At 43.3% G+C, this 24,477-nt stretch overlaps 1 protein-coding gene across 1 annotated transcript in view; it reads left to right on the forward strand.

Annotated features, from left to right (window-relative positions):
• Positions 1-24,132, forward strand: part of GAD2 (glutamate decarboxylase 2) — a 67,165-nt gene extending 43,033 nt beyond the window's left edge. Inside the window, exons 12-16 of the mRNA XM_061436047.1 lie at positions 5,963-6,041; positions 9,483-9,632; positions 16,593-16,700; positions 17,231-17,320; positions 20,048-24,132. Of these exons, the coding sequence (XP_061292031.1) occupies positions 5,963-6,041; positions 9,483-9,632; positions 16,593-16,700; positions 17,231-17,320; positions 20,048-20,221 (601 nt within the window). The 3' untranslated portion in view covers positions 20,222-24,132. The remainder of the gene's footprint in view (positions 1-5,962; positions 6,042-9,482; positions 9,633-16,592; positions 16,701-17,230; positions 17,321-20,047) is intronic.
• The last annotated feature ends 345 nt before the right edge of the window (positions 24,133-24,477 follow it).

Consider the following 24,477-nt stretch of genomic DNA (forward strand, 5'->3'; position numbering starts at 1 on the left):
AAATCTACTAAGTGGAAACAGCCAAAGAAGTCCTTTTTAAAAATGAGGGACTGTCAGGACTTCCCTGATGGTCCAGTGGTTAAGACTCCACGCTTCCATGGAAGGGGGACACAGGTTCAATCCCTGGGGAGCTAAGATTCTGTGTACCGCACGGTGCTGCCAAAAAAAAAAAAAATGAGGGACCATTGTTCTGCTTTGAGTGGACCCTCCCCAGCCATCCATTGACCTGAGAGAATCCATCTGGGTGACTTATCAACCAAAGGCTCACTTTCTTTGATGAAGAAGATGTTAGGGCCAAGGGAAATCTGCGTGGACACACTTCTAGGAAAGAAATTTGCCTCACTTGCATGCATGTGTGCTGAGTTGCTTCAGTCGTGTCTCACTCTTTGCAACCTATGGATTGTAGCCCACCAGGCTCCTCTGTCCATGGGATTCTCCAGGCAAGAACACTGGAGTGGGTTGCCATACCCACTTTCCAAGCACGAGGACTCACTCTAAAATGAGTGAATTCCGTGAATTCCTGTCCCCCAGATCCCAAGGTGGCCCCCTGGTCACAGGGATCCCAGAGTGCTGTCCTCATTACAAAATGCCACGAGCACCTAGGGGCCTGCCTTTCTCAGAAAGCACCTTTCTTCTCTGATAACACTGTCAAGCTATTTAGGGATGGGACAGCTAAGAGGGTGCCAGGAGACCTGGCACTCCTGGGCATTGTCAACAGACCTTTCTTTAATCCCTCCTGGCAGCAGGCTGCTGTGTACCTGGAAGAAGCCATTGTTGTGGGGCACTTTCGAGACTTTCTGGCCCAGCTGAAGGTTCCAGCACAGACCCTGCCAACTTACCAATTATTAGTCCTACTCCCACCCCTAAGGGCCAGAGGTTCAGAAACTCAGTTCATTGGTTATGGGCCCTCTGTCTTAGGCAAGGGCCTAAGATGCAAAGTCTTATATGCTAGGAAGCCTGTCTTCAAGGGTTTTAGAATCTAGTAGGGAGACTGCCGTCAACCATGGATTACAGGTCAAGGCAGAGGAATTAAAGGCTCAAGAGACAGATTGTTCCTTCTAAACAGGGTTATTAAAGGAAGGGAAGCCTTTCCCCTGGGGTGAGGGGGGCATGGAGCTTCATCAGGCAGAAGCAGAAGAAGGGTGTCAAGGTGAAGAGCAGGGTCACAGAGGTTTGAGAGGGTCCTTGGGGAAAGTTCAGACAAACTTGGTTGGAGACCAAGATAGATTTGTGACAGAGACCAGGAAGCTAGTGGAGGATCCGGAAGTCCTGCCCAGTGAGTCTCAGTGGAGGGTCTGCCTGCAGAGCCAAGTCCAGATGAAGGTAAATCCCTGAGCTGAGCATCGCTGCCATTCGAGCCCTTGTTGTGCATACAGACCCTTGTGTTTCTCGGGTTGGGGATAAACACTGGAGAGGTCCTCCTATAGCAGCCATAGTGGGGGCCTGAAGAGACGCCACCTTTGGCCACCTGATGCAAAGAACTGACTCATTTGAAAAGACCCTGATTCTGGGAAAGATTGAAGGCAGGAGGAGAAGGGGATGGCAGAGGATGAGATGGTTGGATGGCATCACTGACTCAATGGACATGAGTTTGAGTAAATTCCAGGAGTTGGTGATGGACAGGGAGGCCTGGCGTGCTGCAGTCCATGGGGTCACAAAGAGTCGGACACAACTGAGTGACTGAACTGAACTGACTGAACTGAAGAGAGGAGTGGCATTTCCCGTGCTTTGGAAAGGCCACTCTGGGTTCAAGAGGAGGCGGAGGCCAGGACTGAGGAGGGCTTCACGAGGACCAGGTGCAGGAGGAGTGGAGGGGAGAGATGCTCAGGGTAGGAAACAGAGATGTGGAGGGGAAGGAGGAGATGAACCCAGGAGAGCTGCTTCTTGGAGCAGAATGCATCATCAGAGACCAGCTCTTCAGGGGTAATTTATTAAAAAGCCGGTGGTTCTGCTTCCTTCACTTCCTTCTGAAATATTTTGTGTGTGTGTATGTATTGAATTGGCCAGAAAGTTCATTTGGGTTTTTCTATAACATCTTATGGAAAACCTGAACAAATCTTTTGGCCAATCCAATGGAAAAGTCACACTCCAGTTACACTAAGAATGCCAGATGTTACAAAATGCTGACGTACGATTTATATATAGTGCTCTTTTTGCCTTGCTATATTTTCTGTTAATAATCTTTTAGAAATTCCAGAGAGTGTCCTCCCTGACAGATTTTACAGTTTTGCATATCATGTTGAAGAGAGTGAGGGACATTTTTGGGGAGATGTCTTTCATCGAGCTAACATGAGCTTGTAGTATATAAAACACTTTTTTCAAATGTTACATCAGAAATCGAGCACCATTGTGCTGGGAGCATATCATAGCGGCCTGGGGAAGTTTTTCAATATGCATATGCACAAGAGTCGGACAAGGCTTGGTGACTAAACCACCACCAGGACATTTCCATTTTTTACTGGCATCTAGGTAACAGGTTGGAGAAGGCAATGGCAACCCACTCCAGTGTTCTTGCCTGGAGAATCCCAGGGACAGAGGAGCCTGGTGGGCTGCTGCCCAAGGGGTTGCACAGAGTCAAACATGACTGAATCAACTTAGCATGCATGCATGCATTGGAGAAGGAAATGGCAACCCACTCCAGTGTTCTTGCCTGGAGAATCCCAGGGACGGGGGAGCCTGGTGGGCTGCCATCTATGGGGTCGCACAGAGTCGGACACGACTGAAGCGACTTAGCAGCAGCATGCCAGTCACACCCCAAAAGGAAACATTTCAGACTCTCCATGGTTTTCAGTGGATACCTGTAGCATTAGGTCAGTGTTAGAGCAAGGACCCTGTGGACAAGCAATGGCTTGAATCCCACTTGCTAGCTATGTGCTCTTGGGCAAGATGTCACTCCATCTATGAAACTGGTACAATGACAGTGTGTAAATCACAGGGCTACATGGATTAGATAAATTAATCCATTTGAATCAATTAGAGCATTGCCTGCCACATAGGAAATAGTAAATGTAGTTAGCACGTGAATGCTGAAAAATTTCTGAGTGATTCTCATATATCATCCACATACACACACATGCAAATTGAGCACCAAAGTACTACAGAATAAAGCACTTTATACAGAACTTTAAAAAAAAAAAAAAAAACTGCAAAGAGTGATATAGGAGAGGAAAGAAAGAGAATGAAACCACACCACTAAGGTTTGAGAGCTAAATGCTTGGGAGGAAAAGGGGTGCAAAGAATTGAGGTCCAGAATAAAAGAGAGAGAAGAGATCTAGAAGGATGAGGAGGGGGCTAGTTCGTTTGGGATCTTCTGAGCTTGGTGTGCACAGGCAGGCACTGAGAAATGTCTCCCAACAGCCCTAGGGGGCTCAGCTCTCTATAAACTTACTGAAAGTCACAGAGAAATAACATCTCAAGGCAAAACATTTTGAAATGAACTTGAGGCTGCTTTTCACAAACTGCCAACATTTCTCACATGAACTAATGCCGTGTCGTTGAATCACTGCATCTTTTTGCATTTTTATGAGGCAGCCCCTCTGAGAGAATTCAGGGACCAGTCGGTGGGGGGCTTGACAGCTTCTAGTCTAAAAAGACAAATGGGCCGCTGTGTAGAAGTAAACACCCTCATTCAGAAACGTGGAAAACAGCTATTTTCTTCTCCATTTGGTGTCATTACTGATAAAGCTGCATTTTGTCAGTATTGGGCATCCAGCTATAGAATAGTATAGAAATACCGAATGGCTGTGTACATATGCCCAGGGTCACAAAGCTCCAAATGATAGAGTTGAACTTAGTAGCAAGAGCCAGGCTTATTTACTGTTTTTTGTGTTGGATACGGTTATAAGCACTTTACCCAAGTGATTTATTATCTTTTAACATTTAGTTATTAGACTGCGTTGAGTCGTATTTGCATGTGGCGCACCAGGTCTTTTGTTGCAGAGCTCAGGCTCTCTAGTTGCACGCAGGCTCAGTGGTCGCAGCGCATAGACTTAGTTGCTCCATGGCATGTGGGATCTTACTTCTCCGACCAGAGATTGAACCGACATCCCCTGCATTGCAAGGTGAATTCTTAACCACTGGACCACAAGGAGGTCCCAAACAATTTCCTATTATTCTCCTTTTGTAGACAAGGGAGTCTAGGCACAGAGAGGTTAAGTAACCTGCTCAAGGTCACACAGCTAGCAAGTGATAGAACCTGGATGCAAACTCAGACTGTCTGGCTCCTGAGCTCCCCTCCCTTAACCAAAATTTACCTACTGCTCAGAGCCCAGGTTTCTTGACTCCAGTTTCATTCTAAAGAGCAAAGAGCTGTTTTCCTGGAAGGGGCTTTTCGATACCTGTTTCTTTATTATTCACGAAGTCTTTCAGTCCTCTGTCCAGGGGCAGAGCCATCCCATCGGGCCATGAACTAGCTTGGCTTCTTTCCTCACTTCCAATATACCTGACAGCCAGTGTCAAAGCTAAAGAAAGACCAGACAATGAGCCAGACTATTCATCGATTCAGATAAGATCCCCAGGCCAGTAAATGTTCCCTGACTGGCCAGCTGCTGACCGCCATTCATCAACTAGAGGAATGGGATCTTTCCTGGCATCTCATTTCTTCCCAAGGTCCTCACACCTTGAGTGCTGGGGGTGGGGTGAGCCCCGTCTGTCACTCAGCAGGAGGAGGGCCAGTACTGCTCAACCCTGTGGAGGAGCCGCTTCGTGTTGTCCTGCTTCTCTCCTTCCTCCTATGAGTCTGTTGGCGCCAAGGTCACGTTCCCGAGTCTCCTCCTCGAGGATGCCTCGGTCTCTCAGAGACAGGCGCAGAGACTCATGGGAATGAGCTGCTGCTCTCCCGGGAACTGGAGGAGGAAGAGGGTTGAGCAACACGGTGAGTGAGAAGGAGAGAAGTTGAAAGAAGCTGCAAAACTTGGCAGAGATGATACTTGATTGGCCTTAAAAGATTAAGTATCAATAGGATGTAACTAACTAAAGCCATAGGAGGTGACATTCCAGGAAGAGGAAATAGCACCAGGAGACCCAAGATCATGAGAATAGAATTTTCTGAGAACTAAACAGACTTTGGTGTGATGAAAAGTGGTTCAGGAAACTGACAGGACTCCAGCCTGGGATCTAGTGTGGGGACACCATGAGCCATACCCCACAGTTTGGAATTTTGGAGGCAAAAGGAAGAGGAGAGATGTGTAAGCAGAACTAGAAAATAACTATGATACCCTGTGGAGGATGAAATGGAAACCAAGTATCAGGTAAGACAATATATCCAGATTAAAATAATAATAGCAGTTTTTATTATTAAAGGACTCTGAATCAGGATTGTGGTTTAGGAGTTTCAAACAACATAACCCCCTGAGCTGAGCATCACTGTGACTGGTGAGAGAGTATCCTGCTTACCAAGGGTGTTGGAACAAATAGGCTGAAAGCTGCCATGGGAGCCACAGTGTATCTTCCCTGCAGTCCAAAAGGATATCTGTGGATGAGAGAAGAGATGGAAGCAGGATATGAGCTAACTATTGTAAAAGAACACATTTGAAACATTTAGTCATCAATCGAGTGGAAAGAAGGAGGAACTAGATTGGGAAAAGAACAAAATTCAGCAGCAAAATGAGCCATTGCTCTGAGCTCCAGGGCGCTACAGTTGGGTCAGAGACGGGAACACTGAAGGCACATGAGGTACCCCCTGGTGCCCTGCTCTGTGGTGGCCAAAGGAGGGACCCTGGACAGGCTGGTCCCAGTCATCAGAGCTCTCAGACCACCATGGAGCTGAAGAGAGATACCAGCCTTCACCTGCTCTCTTTGTAGACAAAGGAAAGGTTTTAGATTTTGAAGGGTCCCCCTCTTGTTTTGTAAGTTAGCGTCATGCTGGCGTCTGAGAAACAGTGCCAAAAAACCTGAGCCCTCACAAGGGGTCGTCTGAGCCTGTCATGGGTGCCACCGTCTTCACCTGATTTGTTTCCTTTAGGGCCAACTCTGTGACCTGGAATCCACATAAGATGATGGGCGTTCCTTTGCAGTGCTCTGCTCTCCTGGTTAGAGAAGAGGTATGTCTTTCCTCACTCGTGGCCACATCTGCACTTGGGATTGGATACAGTAACGTGTGTAGTGACAAAATTAAGATCATTTTACAGAATGGAACAGTGAGCCACATCCACAGTAGGGGAAATTGTGAATGAGGATAGCTGTAAGGCCCTGCTCTTACGTCCAACTATAAGACGGTTATATCCTGACTAGACGAGACAGTCATGTTCCATGTGTGGCTGAATTATTGTGCTTGTGAAAAAGGCATAGGACATTAGGTTGTACTCTGCTGCAGGGTCAACAGTGGGTCAAGAGAGAAATACCATTCAAAAATTAGTCATGGGATTGAAAGAAATGGAGTTTCAGGGTGAGGAAGGTGGCAGTCCCCCACTGGCCTCTGGTTAAATCACACTTGGAGTAGTTTGCTCAGGTTAGCATCTAATCGTATAGGAGACCCCATCAAGCAAGACCTCCAATAGTGAGGAACATTAATCAACATGAACAGAGGTAGTTGAAAGAACTAAAGATGTTTAATCTAATCTAAAAAGAGTTTAACTTAAAGGGCTGAGAGGAAAGCAGCCTTCACAACATAAATGACTCAGGTTGGAGAGATTTGCTTTTTATTTAAGGCTTCAGGGAGCTGGGTTAGTCACATTGGATGGTACGGCTTTGATGACAGAATCACAATAACCACGATTTGAAGTCTGACTTGGGGTCAATAAAAGGAATGCTTTTCTAAAAATTAAGCTGCCCAACAGGTAATGAATGACTTATGTAGGAATAAATTCATCATCAGGGGAGCTGACTGAGTGGAGATTGGACAAGCGCTTGTTAGAAAGAGGATGGAAAGATAGAAGGGGCAGGAATAGGAACTGATCTGGAGGTCCAGGGTTAGGACTCCACGCTTCCACTGCAAGGGGCAAGGTTTCAATTTCTTGGAACTAGGGTTCCAAGAAATTGCCTTGTGGCATGACCAAAAAAGATGAACAGCTCTAGGATCCCTTTGAAATCCGAGAGTTCATAACATTTCTTTTATAGAGGTCCAAGGAATAATACCATGCTATCAGATGATATTCTCTGATTTGTTTAAAAAAAAAAAAAAAAGGAGAGTTCTTGGTTTAAAAAAAAACTTGGAATATATTAGCTTAAAGAGTTGAAAACAAGTTTCATAATTTCAGGGAGTATCTGAACCTTTTATTGCTGATATATTTTATAAATATCTGAAAAAAATGATATTTATGACGGTTTCTGAAGTTTATTTGATCAGGGGAATTTTTTGACAGCAGCTCTTTTACAGCCAGAAGCTATTCATGTATTTTAAATAGTTTGGAATATAATGGCTCAGGATCAGGATATGATCTCACCTTTTTATCTGACTTCTACTTGTCCTTTTGTACAAGGAGACTGGTGCTGTCTTACCTTTTAGAGGTCACGTGCTCTGAGTTGCTTTTCCTATCCCAGTAGAAGCTGGGCTGGTCTATCCATCATTCCACACTCCCTGGGTGGTCTCCCTTAGGATTGAAGGCACCTAGCCGTGAGCTTGCATGGCTGGGGGGAAAATGGTGCCAAGTGTCTGTGACCATGAAACAAAATAGATTCACCTATTGCAGTTTTTAGTCTTATTGGTTTTCGAGTCCAATTCAATGTCATTCTACTGCTCTAATATAATTACATTGTATTGAATTTCTCCCACTCTCAAACAAATAACTTAATGAATTCCACCAAATATGATGTCCAGACTACAAGACTGAGCCCAAATCTGTTATTACCATCTGGGGACCTAGTCTGGTCTTTCAGGATCTAGACCAAATTTTAGCTGCATTTTCATTTTAGTTTGGAGAACTTTCAGAAGGGGCTCTCACTTCTAACTTCAACCAAGTGATCACAGTTTAGTCTTTTCTTCTCTTGTCATGAGTCACAAAGGGAAAAGTCAATGTCAAAGCTTCTGTAAAATTACAATTACACTGTAGATAACCAAAGCGTCAAAGACTTCCTGTGGTTCGTGACAAATTGCAATGTGGTAAGGAGGCTGACGATGCTGTTTTAGTCAGAGAGCATGATTCATTCACTGGTCTTTGAAATAGTTCAATCACTTTGCCACCCATTTTCCATAGTTAGCTTGTGGTGCCAGGGTAAATTAATGGTCATTGACAATGAAACTTTCTACTGTAACTACCGTAAGCAAGTGAGCATGAAAACACGGTGCCCAAACTCTATCCCTCTTGAGAGAGGAGCATGCCATCTGAAAGAGTCACTGTTTTGAAGACCTCAGAGTACCGATGTCTTTATTTTTTAGATTTTAGCATCTTAAGGTAATAGCAGTGAATTGTACTGGGTTTCCCAGGTGACTCAGTGATAAAAAATCCTCCTGCCAAGCAGGTGGTGGGAGTTCCACCCCTGGGTCAGGAAGATCCCCTGAAAGAGGAAATGGGAACACACTCCAGTATTCTTGCCTGGGAAATCCCATGGACAGAGGAGCCTGACAGGCTACAGTCCATGGGGTTGCAAAGAGTTGGATACGACTTAACAACTAAACCACCACCACCACAATGAATTGTCCTAAAAACTGTGATTTCCGTAAAGAACTCAAACCCTTACAGCTAAATGGTAAAGTACTTGAACTCAATATGAGTGAAACAGTAGGAGAATCACACTAATGATATTTTATAAAACCAAAAAGTTTTCAAAATAGTTTGATTAAGCAAAACCAGAACATCAAGACATCCTCCCAGTGAACATTATACTCTGATTGTGATTAAAAAAAAAAAAATGCCTTCTCACTGAAATTCACCTGAGCTGGATTTACATACCAACTGTTCCATTTCTAGGTAAAAGCTACAGAGTGGCTTACATAAAGTTTTTGACGTTCAATCTCATCTGTGAAATGGGAATTATTAATAACCAGCCACGATAAAGGGTATTGTGAAGCTTAAGCAGAAATAATCAACGAATTGAAAAAAAAAAGATAAATGCCTTCTCTTAAAAAGGAGAGTAAAAGAATAAATATGCCCTGATGTTAACCTCTGGTAATAGCTGACCCTAAGCCACTTTTTCCCATAGAACTGACCTATCACAACAGTCTATCCCTCTCAGATACTTGTCTCACTTTTTTTCTCATTTAATTCTTACTGTTTTCTTTCTCCAGGATATTCAGCTCCTCTTTCTTATATATTTTTCTTAATAATTTCCATCACAATGTAAACCCAATAGAACACATAAAATCAGTAGAGAGTTTCCTAAGGGCTTCCCTGGTGACTCAGATGGTAAAAAATCTGCCTGCAGTGCAGGAGACCTGGGTCAGGAAGATCCCTTGGAGGAGGAAATGGCAACCCACTCCAGTATTCTTGCCTGGAGAATCCCAATGGACAGAGAGCCTGGCTGGCTACAGTTCGTGGGGTCACAAAGAGTCAGACATGACTGAGCAACTAAGCACAGGGTTTCCTAGCTTTTCTCTTCTCTTCTAGGGATTGATGCAGAGCTGCAACCAGATGCATGCCTCCTACCTCTTCCAACAAGATAAACACTACGACCTGTCCTACGACACTGGAGACAAGGCCTTGCAGTGCGGACGCCACGTCGATGTTTTTAAGCTCTGGCTAATGTGGAGGGCAAAGGTGAGCACCCCAGAACCGGCTGAATGGCAGCTAAAAACAGACCCTGTATCTGGTGACCCTTGTGAGGACATGGCAAAAATTGACTTCCAAATTGAAAATTATTTCCTCAAGACTAAGTTTCCTGAATCCTAGATCTAGTCTGCCTTCTACGTGGGCAGAAATATAAGAAATCTGTTGTGTGTTTGTTTTTTTGTTTAAGCCAAATTGCTTCTAATGCTCATTTATCTAAAAAACCAATCCATGTTGCTTTATACAGCAGATTCCCTGGATTCCTGAGAGGTGTTTCACTGCTGTTCTTGTCCCAGCTCTTGGTTTTTACCCAGTGATTGATCATTTGGGTAGGTTAAATGTAGACTTTTTGTTTGGAGAACAAAAAAGAAAAGGAAAAAATTGGCATGATGACTTGTTTTTGTCATTTCACAGAGTAACCTCTAGTTTTAAAGCTTTTTTCCAAAACCCTGGAACTTCCTAGTGACCTCCATTAGTTTGGTTTCTCTATTTACCTCAGAATTTAACTGTGGATGATCACCCCGCTCTCAGACATGGGACTCTGTAACTAATGTTGTGCACTACTGGCTGGACCTAATTATAGCTTCCAAGAGCACACGTGTGTGGTTAAATGTAAGCAGGCTGGGAAGGTCAAAGATTTTATTTTTCACTTTGACCAGATTTCTAACCTAAATGTCACAGCTTGGTGACTTTCCACCTGGTTTCATTTATCTCCCACAGGAGGCAATGGCTAGAGCTAGTGAGGACATGCTGGAAAAACCCAACTGCTAGAAAAGTCCAACTGTTAAAAGAGTATGTCAGGGAAACATGACAAAGAGATGAGAGGGAAGCTGGTGAGACCTAGGTCTGGTGTGTTTGGGAAATATTTGACTCTCAGCTTTCTTTCTTTCTTTCCTTTAATATTTAGTTATTTTATATATTTATTTAGACTGTGCTGGGTCTTTGTTTCTGTGCGTGGGCCTTCTCTAGTTGCAGTGAGCAGGGACTGTTCTCTAGTTGCAGTGCACAGCCTTCTCATTGTGATGGCTTCTCTTGCTGCAGAGCATGGGCTCTAGGGCTCATGGACTTCAGTAGTCGCGTTGCACACAGGCTCAGTTGCCCTGAGGCATGTGGGATCTTCCCCGACCATGGATAGAACCCATGTCCTGTGGATTGGCAGGTGGATTCTTAACCACTGGACCCCCAGGGACATCTGGCTCTCAGATTTCTAAGTATCCTACACAAAGAGGTGACAGGGTCAGCCCCACAGAAACAAGCAAATGACTTGGTCAGCTGGATGAGACCACAGAATGGCTCCTTGATCAGGTCTATAGAAAGAGCTATGGACCAGGTCCGCAGTACCCAGTCCGTATGCTGGTGTTTAAGCAAACTGAATTTACTTAAACAGTTCAAACAGGTGGATGGCTAATAAGAAAAAGAGGGGACTTAGGAGTGAAACAGTCAACATCTATTGGGTTGGCCAAAAAGTTAGTTCAGGCTTTTCTATAACATCTGATGGAAAAATTCAAACTAACTTTTTGACCAACTTAATACTGTATGGAATCTTCTTTAAACCCATCCTGGAAAAAGGCAGTTTAACTAGAGAGATGGTATTGCTTAATGCACAAAAATTCTTAGCTGGCTTCCAGGGGTGGCTGGACTACATGGTCTTCCAGCAAACCTCTATCATGTTATTTGGCCTGATTGAGTTTTCTTTAAGTATCACTAAGTACAAGACAGCCACCTGGAGTGAGGCCCAGGGTGACTTATTGTCCCATAAAGGTGTGTGATGAGTGGGCTCAAATCCCTTGAGCTGGGCAGGGGACTCCTTCCTCTTTTGAAAGTTGAGCACCTGACAAGGACAGGTATGTGGTCCCCACTGCCCAAGTTGAGACTCACTCTGTTGGCAATGACACCTTCATTTGGCAATAATGAATCCATCAAGAATGTAGACTTACATTGTACATTGGTGTACTCTCAGGCTGTTTTCAAATGAGCGGGCGTTTCATTTCCTTGATTGGTGGGAATGATAAAATGACAGAGGTAAACATCAGCTAGGAAGTTGAGGAAAGCTTGGTCTCTAAATATTGTTCAGTGTCCCTCTTTTTGTCTCTTGTTCCCCTGGTGTTTTTATTAAGATGATGATCATTAGCTATATTTACACAAAAATGTATCTGACACGGTTCACTGGATCCTACTGCTTCTTTTCCATCGGAAGCCTCCCTGCCAGCTTGGTGCAGCCGGCTGGTTCTCAGAGAAATCACACGGAAGACATCAGGTGTGAACTCAACAGCAGGACCAGTGAAGCTTGAAATAAAGGCAGAGGATCCAGTTTCTAAAGGGCTGAGATACCGGCACCAGAGGAGGGGATAAAAAGAGAGACAGAGAGAGAAGTCACAGTGGCTTCGTAACTTATGAACACATGTGTTTTGCATTGAAAATTAGTTTATTATCATCATCCAGAATTTAAAATAGTTTCATTAGTTCTTGTACATCATATTTGTGTAAAGGAATAACTCATTTTCTAACATTCATATGTAAGATGTGAACAGAAATGAAGACATATGGATAACTATTTATAATTAATGAAAGTCAACATATTGTTTCTGTGTAAAATACAGAAAGAGACTATAGTAAAGAACTTTAGAAGAGAATTTGAATTACTTAGAGGACAGGGACACCTATTTTTTAATTCCTTACACAAAGCCCTAAGTATCTAGACATCTAAATGACAAAAACATCCATTTGGTTTTCAACTTAAAGTTGCATTTTTTTTAAAATGAAATGATAATAGCTATTAAAGTAATAATCTCAGTCCTACAACTCAGATCAAGGGTAAGCACCCTCTGATACGCCTAACTCTGTCATAATGCCAGCCAGGGCAGGAGAAGTCACTCTCCCTAAGAAGAAGCATGAAGAGTTGACCATGTCATTCTGTTTTGCATTTGCAAAAACAGTCATGAAGAGGAAGAGAAGGAATGTGACATTAATCTGCAAACCCTCTGTTATCCGATACACCTGGAGAAGACAATGTTCCAGTGAATCCACATTTTCTCCTTAGTAAGATAAACCATGGGAAAATAGTAATCTAAGTATAAATTCCTGTTCTTTCACCTGCTAATAACAAATGGAGCTAAATGCACTGAAGACAACTGTCATATTAAATCCAAGACAACTTGATTGGAGCAAATTAATGCCAAAAAAAAAAAATTGAGCCTCCTGATGTGGAATGCTAGAAAGTATCCTGGATGGTGACATGATTTGTAAGCTTTTCACTGGCAAAGACACTGTGTCTGTCCTCAACTCTGTTCTTATTGGGTAAACCTTTTGTCTGTTTTATTTTATTAGAGAATCCTAGAACTTGATTATTTTTCATCTTGACAGATTACCTCGGTTAAAACTCTGTGTAGATAGAAAAAAAGAAAAAAATTAAAAGGAGTCCCTTTTTATAGGCCTGCAGTGATGGCTTAATATGTAACTGCTGACTTTTTACCATAAATCTTGATGCTTGTATATGATTATGCAGATTGGCAGGTTTTCTTATAGTTTTCTGATTGACCTCCATAATTAAAGTGTAGATAACAGTGGGACTGGCAAATGGCTGAGGGAAAAAAGAAACCAGGAGAAACTATTAAAGGGAAATGGATGTCTAGCCCTCCTTACTGAGTGAGTGAATGTTCCCTTTCTCTCTAAAATATTAATTTTTTTCATACGTGGCTACTGAGCATCTGTTGCTGCATGAGATCAGGGGCTACAGTTTCCAGGCAGGAAAGAGAAATTCACCAATGACCATCATAAAAGACAGAACACCAATTAGGAGATCGGGATTGACATACTGTTATATATAAAATAGATAACTAATAAGAACCTACTGTACAGCACAGTGCTCAGTTCTCTGTAATGGCCTATATAGGAAAAGAATCTTAAAAATGAGAGTGGATATATGTATATGTATAACTGATGACTCTGTGGTGAAGAATCTGCCTGCACTTCAGAAGACCTGGATTCAATCTTTCAGTCAGGAAGATCCCCTGGAGAAGGGAATGGCTACCCATTCCAGTATTCTGCCCTGGGAAATCCCAATAACAGGGAGCCTGGCGGACTACAGTTCATGGGGTCGCAAAAGAATCTGACACAACTTAGCAACTAAACAACAACACACAGCTGAGTCACTTTGCTGTACACCTGAAATTAGCATTATAAATCAACTATACTCCAATCAAGGCGTCCCTGGTGGCTCAGATGGTAAAGAATCCGCCTGCAATGCGGGAGACCTGGGTTCAATCCCTGGGTTGGGAAGATCCCCTGGAGGAGGGCATGGCAACCCACTCCAGTATTCTTGCCTACAGAATCCTCATGGACAGAGGAGCCTCATGGGGTTGCAAAGTTGGACGTGACTGAGTGACTAAGCACAGCATATATAGCACATACTCCAATAAACATTTTTTAAAAAATAGAACACAACTAGTTATAAAAGAAACACAGACACAGATTGAAGAGTTAAAGAATGGAGAGCTCAGTCCTCATTTGAGAGCCAAGAATAATTTATCAAGAACTGGCCTTTGAGATTGATTGTGAACAGGATGGATAGAATAAATAAGACCTCGACCAGCAGAGCTGGGAGAAAGGACATCCCAGGAAGATGGTCAGGCAGGGGCTGAAGGGCATGTGCAGAAGTGGTCATCTGAGCTTTCAGCTTCCTTCCCAGTGATTCAGGTCATGGAGAGGCATTGCCTGATAAGGCTTTATAGATGCCTTTATCATTCTCACAGAAAGAGCTGTGTGGTCTATAATGATTCAACAAGCATTTGATATTAATAGAATGAATTTCAGAGAATCACCTAAAAACCTACAAAACTTTGAAAATAAAATATGGATCTTAATCTCATGAATACCCAATTTGAAAGGAGGAGCCCCAGACTTATATAGGCACATCAGAGTCCCCTGATAGCTCTTCAGCCTTCATCTCAAGGGGGCAGGTGGATTACTCCTGAGCTTAGCCAGAGTGGACTCCTAGACTAGCAGGGCTAGAGAACTCCCATCCTGTCTTTGGTAACCCAACTCCCTTTACGGTACAATCACAGTCATTTTCAGAGCATTCATTTCACCTCGCTATATCTATGTGGGAAATAGTACAGGCACCATCATTCCCACGTGACCAGAAAAGTTAGCCAAGGCCATATGGCTGGACAGGGTCAGAGTCATACTGGTCCTGAACAGATCCTGGATCAGGTCCCTGCAAGTTGAAATCCAATGCTAGCCTGGTCCCAAGGATCCAGTTTGGCTAACAGTAAACTCCCCTCCCTCTTACTTAACGTTCATCCCAAGTAGATGCAAACTGCCAGCTTGGTCCAAACCAATGGTAAATCTTTGGCACCCACAGACTCTTTGAGTGCATGGGTGATGGCCTGGATGTCCAGGCATCAGGTGGACACTTGGAGTCACAGGAATCAGTCAGCAAGGGTGGCAGTCCCTAAACAAATGGATTTCTGAATCCATCAGCTCTCTTTAATGAAGCTTACTCTTAAAAATATTTCAGACGCTACAAGTCATCGTTCTGCCAGATTCCCCTTTTAGATAAGATGATGAGACTGTGTGTTAACAGGAAAGTGGGCCTATCTTATCTCCATTATTACTTCCTCTGGACTCCAGGTTGGATTAATCACTGGTAGGTCTGTTCTCAGAGTTCCTGGGACGAGCATTTGCTGTTTCTCTAAGCTTTCCTGCAGTACTCCACACGTACCAGTGGAGTTCGGAGTAAAGCCGTGTGAAGAGTAATTCCCTGGTGTTGGGGTCCCCAACCTCCAGGATCTGATACCTGATGATCTGAGCTGGAGCTGATGTAATAATAATAGAAATCAAGTGCACAGTGAATGTAATGAGCCTGAATCATCCTGAAGCCTTCTCCCCACCCCTGGTCTGTGGAAAATTGTCTTCCACGAAACCACTCCCCGGTGCCAAAAATGTTGGGGACCGCTGCCCTCGTGTGTCCCGTTGTCAGTGAAATACTTGTAGTCCAAGGCTGTCGTATTGTTTTTCACAAGTCCAGATCCTGGTCTTCCAACAGCTGCAAAGTAAAAGACCTCTGTGATAATGTTCACCTATTACAGACATAGGAGTCATTATCCCCAAGTGTTAGTCTCTCAGTCATGTCCAACTCTTTGAGACCCCATGGTCTGTAGCCCACCAGGCTCCTCTGTCCAGGGAATTTTTCAGGCAAGAATACTGAAGTGGGTAACCATTCCCTTCTCCGGGGATCTTCCCGATTCTGGGATCAAACCTGGGCCTCCCTCATTGCAGGCAGATTCTTTACCACCTGAGCCACCAGGGAAGCCCCATTTATCCCCAAAGGGTAAATCTAATAAGCTTGCAAAATGGCAGGCTAATAGAGCATCTGTGTGCCTCTCAAGAGTCAGTAATTCTTTTGTCCAGCACATATTCATTGAGCACCTACCCTATTTGTTCTATAATGGTGTATAATGTACATTGGTGAACAAAAGTGGGATCTGGAAATGGCAAATTCATCTGATGGGCAGGGACTCAGCAGACATCCTGAGGGGGATGGGCGGTCTCTGATGATGCTTTTTATCTGCAGGAAAAGAATAGCCGGGCCTCCTGTCATTAATGACTTCCATAATTACTCCTCTGAGTGGCAGTTGTAAAATTTCCCCTCGAGTAATCAAAATAATTGGCTGGGGAATAGAGGCTCTGAAAGAAAGGGATTCTGCCGTGGAGAGCTGTGACAACATGAAAGGGAACAGGGGCATCTGATGTGGACAGCATGAAAGGAGGAATAATTGTCAGAAAAGCTTCTAGACACATGGTCTCATGTAAGCAAAGTGCTGGCTCAGAGCAGAGGCCCAAGGGCCCGAAAGACCACCAGTGTCCTGAGAGATGCATCCCCCCATCTCATCTGAGAGCTCGCCCACCTTCCTCAGCTTGACTGCTAAGCTCTATTCTTCTCTCGCATAGGGGACCATCGGGTTTGAAGCACATATTGATAAGTGTTTGGAGCTGGCGGAGTATTTATACAATATCATCAAAAACCGAGAAGGTTATGAAATGGTGTTTGATGGAAAGGTATATATTCTGATTTCTACAGTGCCCCCCCAAGTTTAGTCCATTCTAACTCTTTGTAGTTTTTAAAAATATTTTATTTATGTATTTATTTGGCTGCACCAGGCCTTAGTTGCAGCATGTGGGATCTAGTCCCCTAACCAGGGATTGAACCTGGGACCCCTGCATTGGGAGCGCAAAGTCTTAGGAACTGGACCACCAGGGAAGTCCCCATTCCAGTTCTTCTCAGTGATATTTTTTGAAGTTAAGAATGTGCTGTCCAAGTAAGTGAGACCATCACAAAAGAGAAGCGGTGGGGAGGGGGCAACCATTTAGAATGGAAGTATAAGTCCAACTCTCTCTCTCACACACACAAATACTGTATAATGGTGTGAAAGTCAGGCAGTTCAAAGGTGATTAGAGGTTTAAAAGTAGGATTGTATCTAGAAGCTGCAGAACAGATTTGAAATTTGGAATTTTCAAATTTTCAAATCCTTGACATTTTCAAACTTGCCTGTTTGGGCTGAGCATGAATTTTACTCTCCACTTCATAGCCTCAGCACACCAATGTCTGCTTCTGGTACGTACCTCCGAGCTTGCGTGTCCTGGACAACAATGAAGAGAGACTGAGCCGCCTCTCCAAGGTAAGTACTCACGCTCCTCTGATCTGGACCTCAGCGTGTATAATGGGCCTTTTGTGTCCATATCATCCTTGACAGATGTGCACGTTTTTAGGGAACATCTATCTTCAGCCATGGTCACAGGTCCCCTGCCCTCTGTGGCTTCCTGCAGAGCCAGGAAACACAGAACTGGTCTGTCCAGACTTTTAACAACTCACCTGCTTCTGTGTTCTGAGAGCATGTTTATGAGGGCTGAAAATAAGCACTAGGTCATACCTTTTCTGGCTTCACAACTCAGCAGGAATCTGGTGAAACTGCTGATCTGCCAAGAGAAACTGGTGCTCAATTACAAATGTGGAAGAGACACCAGGCCCCAGAAATGGGTAGAAAACAAAACTGCTGCTGATCCTCTTGAGGAGCCATGTTGATTGTTCACATTGAGTATTTTGAGGATTAAAACCTCATTGCAAACCAGTGGTCATGTAAGTGGTCATGTAAGTGGTCATGTTCATAACTCCATTCCTTTTGAGTCTATCCTTCATGTAAGACAAATACAACTGTGATAGAGGGCATGGTTCCCATATTGAACTGAGTTGCTGACTATAAAGATCTGGCATAAGCCCAAAGCTTCCCTGAGATCTACATCCCTGGTTATGTATTTGCAGCCATGAACTGAAAAGATCAATATTATATTTACAAACTCCAGTGGTAAAATATGTGTACAGGTCCTGGATATAGTTGGACATGATTTAAAATGTATGCCTCATCCTGGGAGCTGTTCCTCTTATGCCACTCTTTACGGTCAACAAGGACTCAGGAAGCCCTCCATGTGCAAACAGTGCTGTGCTGATAAAAGAATTGAGAGACCTCATCCTTGCCTTCCAGGAGCTTACAGTTGGGTACAAAGATGAGGTCTATTTTCACATAAGAGAAGGGATGATAGGAATTAGAATACAGACAGACTCTATGGCTAAGGATCATGTACTTACAACTTAGAGAAAATATGCTAGTGGACTACGGAAGTCAGGAAAGGCTTCCTCATGGTGTAGGACTGTTGTGGAGCCTTGGAGTCTTTGTAGGATGCAAACTGGAAGAGAAGGGATTCTAAGCAAAGAGAACAAATGTGACATGGTGAGACTGAGGACAATGTGAAGGGATAAAAATATGTGCAGTACATCCAAGGGATATGGAATAAGGAGGTCTTGTCAGAGTTGTAGATTCACCTGGGTGAGCCCTGGGAGCTGAGTCCTCAAAACTGGTGACAAAAATGCATTTGTGCTGAACTAAAGCATTTAGATCCCCTGGAGAAGGAAATGGCAACCCACTCCAGTATTCTTGCCTAGAAAATTCCATGGATGGAGGAGCCTGGTGGGCTATAGTCCATGGGGTGTCAGAGAGTCAGACACAACTGAGCGACTTCACTCACTCACAAGGCATTTTAACTTAATTTCATACACAATAGAGGACCAAGGGCTGTAATTATCCATCGGGCATAGATGTGGTGAAATCTTGTCTGTGATCCAACTCCATAATGTTAAATCCTTGTGGGTGCAGCTTTTTGCCTCAGCTGATTCTTCATCACTATTAGGAAATATGTTTCAAGTCATCTTATGAACCGAGGAATATAAAATGAAATTATACAAATGAACTTATTTACAAAACAGATACAGACTCACAGACTTAGAGAAGGAACCTGTGGTTGCCAGGGGGAAAGTTGGGGGATAGGATAGTTAGGGAGTTTGGGATGGACAGGTACACACTGCTGTATTTAAAATGGATAATCAACAACTGTATGGCACAGAGAACTCCACTCAATGTTATGTGGCAGCCTGAATGGAAGGGAAGTTTTGGGGAGAATGGATATATGTATCCGTATGGCTGAGTCCCTCTGCTGTCCATCTCAAACTATCACAACATTGTTAATCGGTTATACTCTAATATAAAACAAAAAGTGTTTTTTGAAACTAGGAAGCTTTAGGATCTCAAGAATGAAAATTGCTTTAAGATCTCAAAAATCTGCTTATTTTCACACATCACTTGGTAGTGAGGCTTACATCTTGGTACCCAGTCTCTGAATTTTGTCTTACTTCCAATGTTTTTATATTTACTGAAGGATTAAAAAGTCCCCCAAATGTTGTATTGCTAAACTCTTTATGCTTGGAACCACCATCAGATTCTTTCTGTTGTCACAAAATACTAAGTAGAAAGTCAAAGATAAGATGTCAAGCTCCTGATAGCCCGCCACTGATTATTCCTTTCAGCACCTTTGAGATCTTGGATGTATTAAACTGTTCTAGCCCTCTGTTCCAGAGAAGGCAATGGCACCCCACTCCAGTACTCTCGCCTGGAAAATCCATGGGCGGAGAAGCCTGGTAGGCTGCAGTCCTTGGGGTCGAAAAGAGTCGGACACGACTGAGTGACTTCACTTTCACTTTTTACTTTCATGCACTGGAGAAGGAAATGGCAACCCACTCCAGTGTTCTTGCCTGGAGAATCCCAGGGACGGAGGAGCCTAATGGGCTGCCATCTATGGGGTCACACAGAGTCGGACACAACTGAAGCGACTTAGCATCAGCAGCAGCGGCAGCCCTCTGTTCTCATAAAAAGTGTGAGCAGTTCCTTTAAGGGAAAACAGATATGGTTCTGATTGTTCAGTTAAAGACTCAAAATGCTACTTGGCACTGGATTCTTTGATAATAGGAAGAATCCCTGGGAGAAGCAGTCATCACAGCGGTCTCATCTCTCCCGCAGGTGGCTCCCGTGATTAAAGCCAGGATGATGGAGTCTGGGACCACAATGGTGAGCTACCAGCCCTTGGGCGACAAGGTCAACTTCTTCCGCATGGTCATCTCAAACCCCGCAGCAACTCACCAAGACATTGACTTCCTGATTGAAGAAATAGAACGCCTGGGACAGGATTTATAATAACCTAGCTCACTAAGCTGTTTGAATTCTCTAGGTAGACAATTAAGTTGTCACAAACCGTGTAAATGTATTTGTAGTTTGTTCCAAAGTAAATCTATTTCTATATTGTGGTGTCAGAGTAGAGTGCAGTTTAAAAATCAAAAACTACCAAACATTATTCCTTTTAAAAATCGTTTCTTAAGTTTAGAACACCTCTGTAATAATTAGTGACAAAAGGCTGTGTTCTAATCAATAAGGAAAAGCTTACAATTGTTATAAATATTTCCCTTACTTTTAATATAGCATGCAAATCAAACTTTATTTTCAAGTCAGAGTAGTAGGATTGAATAATGCCAAATTACCCCTGAATCATAAAAGGTTCTCTGGGGTACAGTGAAAAGGATAAAGTAAATATAAAATCTATGTTGACAATTAAAAAAAAAAACTCTTGCCTTTTTCATAGTATTAGAAAAAAATTTCTAATTTACCTATAGTAACATATCAAGTGTATTTAAATACATATAATTTTACAAAAGGAAAATATATATATTAAAAAGAAATCCTATTTTGTAACATATAGATTTTTATTTTATATGGGTTATACAAACTGCAGGGGCAGTTATAAAAACTAAGCCAGATTGTTTTTTTTTTTTTTCTCTTTCTTTGAATGGAGGCACAACTAAACACTTGGCAAAGTTATTTTGGAACATAGGCCCACAAAATTCTTTAACAGTGTGACGCCTTCTTTCTGTTCAGGCTCTTACAAAACAAACACAAAAGAATACTGCAGTTTCTTTAAAAAGTGATTGGTCAGCTCGACAGCAAGATTCTCCCTTTTCCATTTTTCACCCATTGGACCTTAGCAGACCCGCACTGTAGGCCTGACAGCTGAGCTTCATCTTAGACTAATGAGGGTAATCGTCTCTATTCTTATTTCCGTTCAGCCTGTTCTAAACAGAAGGTGAATGCTGGTTCTTGCGCTGTCTTCCCAGACAGTATTCTCTTATGAAGTCATTTGGATTTCCTAGAGAAAATAAAGTCTAATCAGCCAGAGCAAAGAAGAATGGGACACACTCCAGATGTGGTGAGCCCAGAAAATTACACTTGGCCTTCAGTGTCTCTGTGAGAATAGTGACGTCATCCTGGAGGCCACATCACCTGTCCAGGGAGGAGTCATTTCCCTCCCAGGCCATTGCTTATTCCGATTCCCTCCCATTCTGACCCACAGAAGTCCTTCCTTCTGAGTTCCCCATCTCTGCGATCCCAAATAATTAATTTCTACTCCATGAGAGGTTATGAGGAAACGAGCTCCTCACCCAAGATTATTTTTTTAGATTTATGTATTTGGCCGTGCCAGGTCTTAGTCGTGACACACATGATCTTTAGTTGCGGCATGTGGACTCTTAGTTGCGGCATGCGGGATCTAGTTCCCTGACCAGGGATCGAACCTGAACCCTCTGCCTTAGGAGCTTGGAGTTTTAGCCATTGGACCACCAGGGAAGTCCTGTTACCCAGGATTTTGAGATAGCGTCTTAAGACCCTTTGTCTATCTTCTGTGTCCCATTAAGATCAAAGTGACTGGAATATAGAGAGGACATATGCTCCATAGAATTCAAAACAATATTCTAAAAGCATCCTTCTGCCCCTGCAAACCTGATGGAGAAACAGGAGCTAACAAGAGCTCTCATAGATATTTATGGGGTACAGACTGTCAGATTCCAAGTGCTAGCAAAGAACTATATATGTCCTGTGTATATATCCACATATATGCAGACTGTGGCTGCACATTAGGAGCATTCATCCTTTCTGTATGGACCACTCAGATCTGTGATCAGGAAGACTGTAGGTATATGAGGGAGGGAAGAGGACTCCATCCTTCATCCTGTAGCAAAGCCCACTCACTTGACCGTAGGATCCAACCACCTGCAAGCTTCATGAGCTTGCCCCTACATCTCTCCCCTAGGTCGGATCGGAATCACTGATACTTGAGATGCACGTGGCTTTAGTCCCTCTCCATCTAAGAAGCAAATGGATTTCCTATGCCTATTAGACTTCCCAGGTGGCACTAGTGGTAAAGAACCCGTCTGCCAACGCGGGAGACATAAGAGACATGGGTTCGATCCCTGGTTCAGGAAGATCTCCTGGAGAAGGAAATGGCAACCCATTCCAGTATTCTTGCCTGGAGAATCCAGAGGAACCTGGCTGGCTACAGTCAGACATGACTGAAGCAACTTAGCAGGCATGCGTGCATGACTATTAGAAGAAAACCTTACGCCCCAGAATTTTATGAAGGAGTAAGCCTCCCCTTCTAGGCTCTGTCTAATAGCCAAGCATTCTAGAATTTGGCTGTTGAGAATAAGCACAGAGCTGCCCAGCTATCATGAGTCTCAGGCCCAAAGGACCCATCTCAGAGGCAGAGATGCTAATTATCAAACCCACCATCCTGCCTGGAGGTTGGAGCCCAATGTCCTGATGTGGACAGACCCCTCTCTACTCCAAGAAGCTTCTACCTAGGGGGTCCAGACTCCCTAGCAGAATCGACTGCTTTTTCACTTGATGGTACGACTGAGCTTAAAAGGGAACATTTGTGCCTGTGTTTGAAATTCCAGAAAAGAGTTTTTATCAATAGATCATTTCCCCAACACCCTGTCCTTTCCAGGTTCTTTCCCAAGTTTGCTGGGAGCCTTGCTCCATTCTATGCAGTGAAGTGCTACCAACCATAACCCAGGGAAGGAGGTAAATAAAAGCCTGATAGATCGCAGTAGTTTAAACATTCTTTAAAGTAGGTTTGCAATCTGCTCAAGTGGAAAGGAAGTAGGGAAGGAAGGAGTGAAGGAAGGAAGGGAGATTGTTTTGAACTTTACCGCAAATTCCCAGTGCCAAAGGCCTTTATGTGGGACCATTCTTTTACATGGGGTCACAAAGAGTCAGGCACGACTGAGTGACTGAACTGATTCTTTTACAAATATTAGGAAAGTTGGGTTTTAGCTTTAATCACATTTGACATGGCCATTTTCATTTAGACAGCAATATTGTGTTTCTTATTTTTAAATACTTGAAAAAAAAAGTGTGGTATGTCTTCATCAGAGACACATAAATGGTATTGACTTCTGGACTGTGTCAAGGACACGAGGAAAGAAAAGGAAGTTAATCCTGTGTGTAACTGTGTTGCCTTTAATATACTGCTAGTACTGTCTCTTCCCCTCAGATTGGGGTTGTGCACTTTAGATCGAATTTGCAGTGTTGCAAGTCAACATGTGTTGCTGTAGAAGCTTGTACAACATATTATTGATGTGTCTATTCCTGTGTGGTGGCCATACTGATATTCTGAGAACCACACTTGCATCCGTGCCATACTCTCTCTGCCACACGGTATGCCCTCCACCTCAGCCCTCACAGGGAGTGCCCTTGGCTCCGCTTGCTCCTAAGAAGTCTCCTTTGTGAATTGTGTGATTTCACACCATGCAAAGGGAATGCAACTTCAGTGTCTCTGAGAACAGGAGACCAATAAGGAGGGTCACCAGCAGCCAACCTCGCAGGTACTGTCCCTGCTAGCATCATTTGGAGTAGATGCTACTGCTCAGAATATGGACCAAGAAAGCACGGGTGTAAATATAGCAGCAGAACAAGGAACCCAGGAACCTAGCAGTGGGTATCATCTTGCACGCGCCCTCCTGTTTTCAAATGCTAAGTGCACACGCTGTGTATTGATTAGTTACCTATGCTGAAATACTGTTCCCCATTGGTGTTTCTGAAAGATATTGACACTTCCCCAGCATTGCTCCATTACTAAAGACAGAAAACAATAATAAAAAAAAAGAACTATAAACATGTGACAACCTGATCCTTTTACCAAATATGAACTTGTGTATGATCAAAGTATTTTATGTGTTGTCTCTCTAAATCCAAATAAATGTGTACATGTGGACATATCTCAGACTTAGGATGCTTGATTCTGGCTTTGCCATGTTGAGGGGCTCATTTCTAACGAGGTCCTTCCATTGTTACAGAGCTCAGAGCATCTTTGGGTCTTCTTTGGGGAAAAAAAGCTCTTACTTCTGTAGTTGCTTCTCAAGGATATTTTTTTCACTACCCTGGTTTCTCCTTCACTCAGATCTAATTTTTAAGTATTTTATTATAGAAAATTTCATGTACATACCAAAGTGGAGGAAATAAGTGTAATGACCTCCCATGAAGGTTACAAGCAGCTTCAGAAATTACTAATTCAGAGCCTGGTACAGAAAAACCTGAACAAATTTTTGGCCAGCGCCAACATG

The sequence above is a fragment of the Bos javanicus genome, chromosome 13 (genome assembly GCF_032452875.1).
Source record: "Bos javanicus breed banteng chromosome 13, ARS-OSU_banteng_1.0, whole genome shotgun sequence".
In the NCBI taxonomy this organism is placed as follows: domain Eukaryota; kingdom Metazoa; phylum Chordata; class Mammalia; order Artiodactyla; family Bovidae; genus Bos; species Bos javanicus.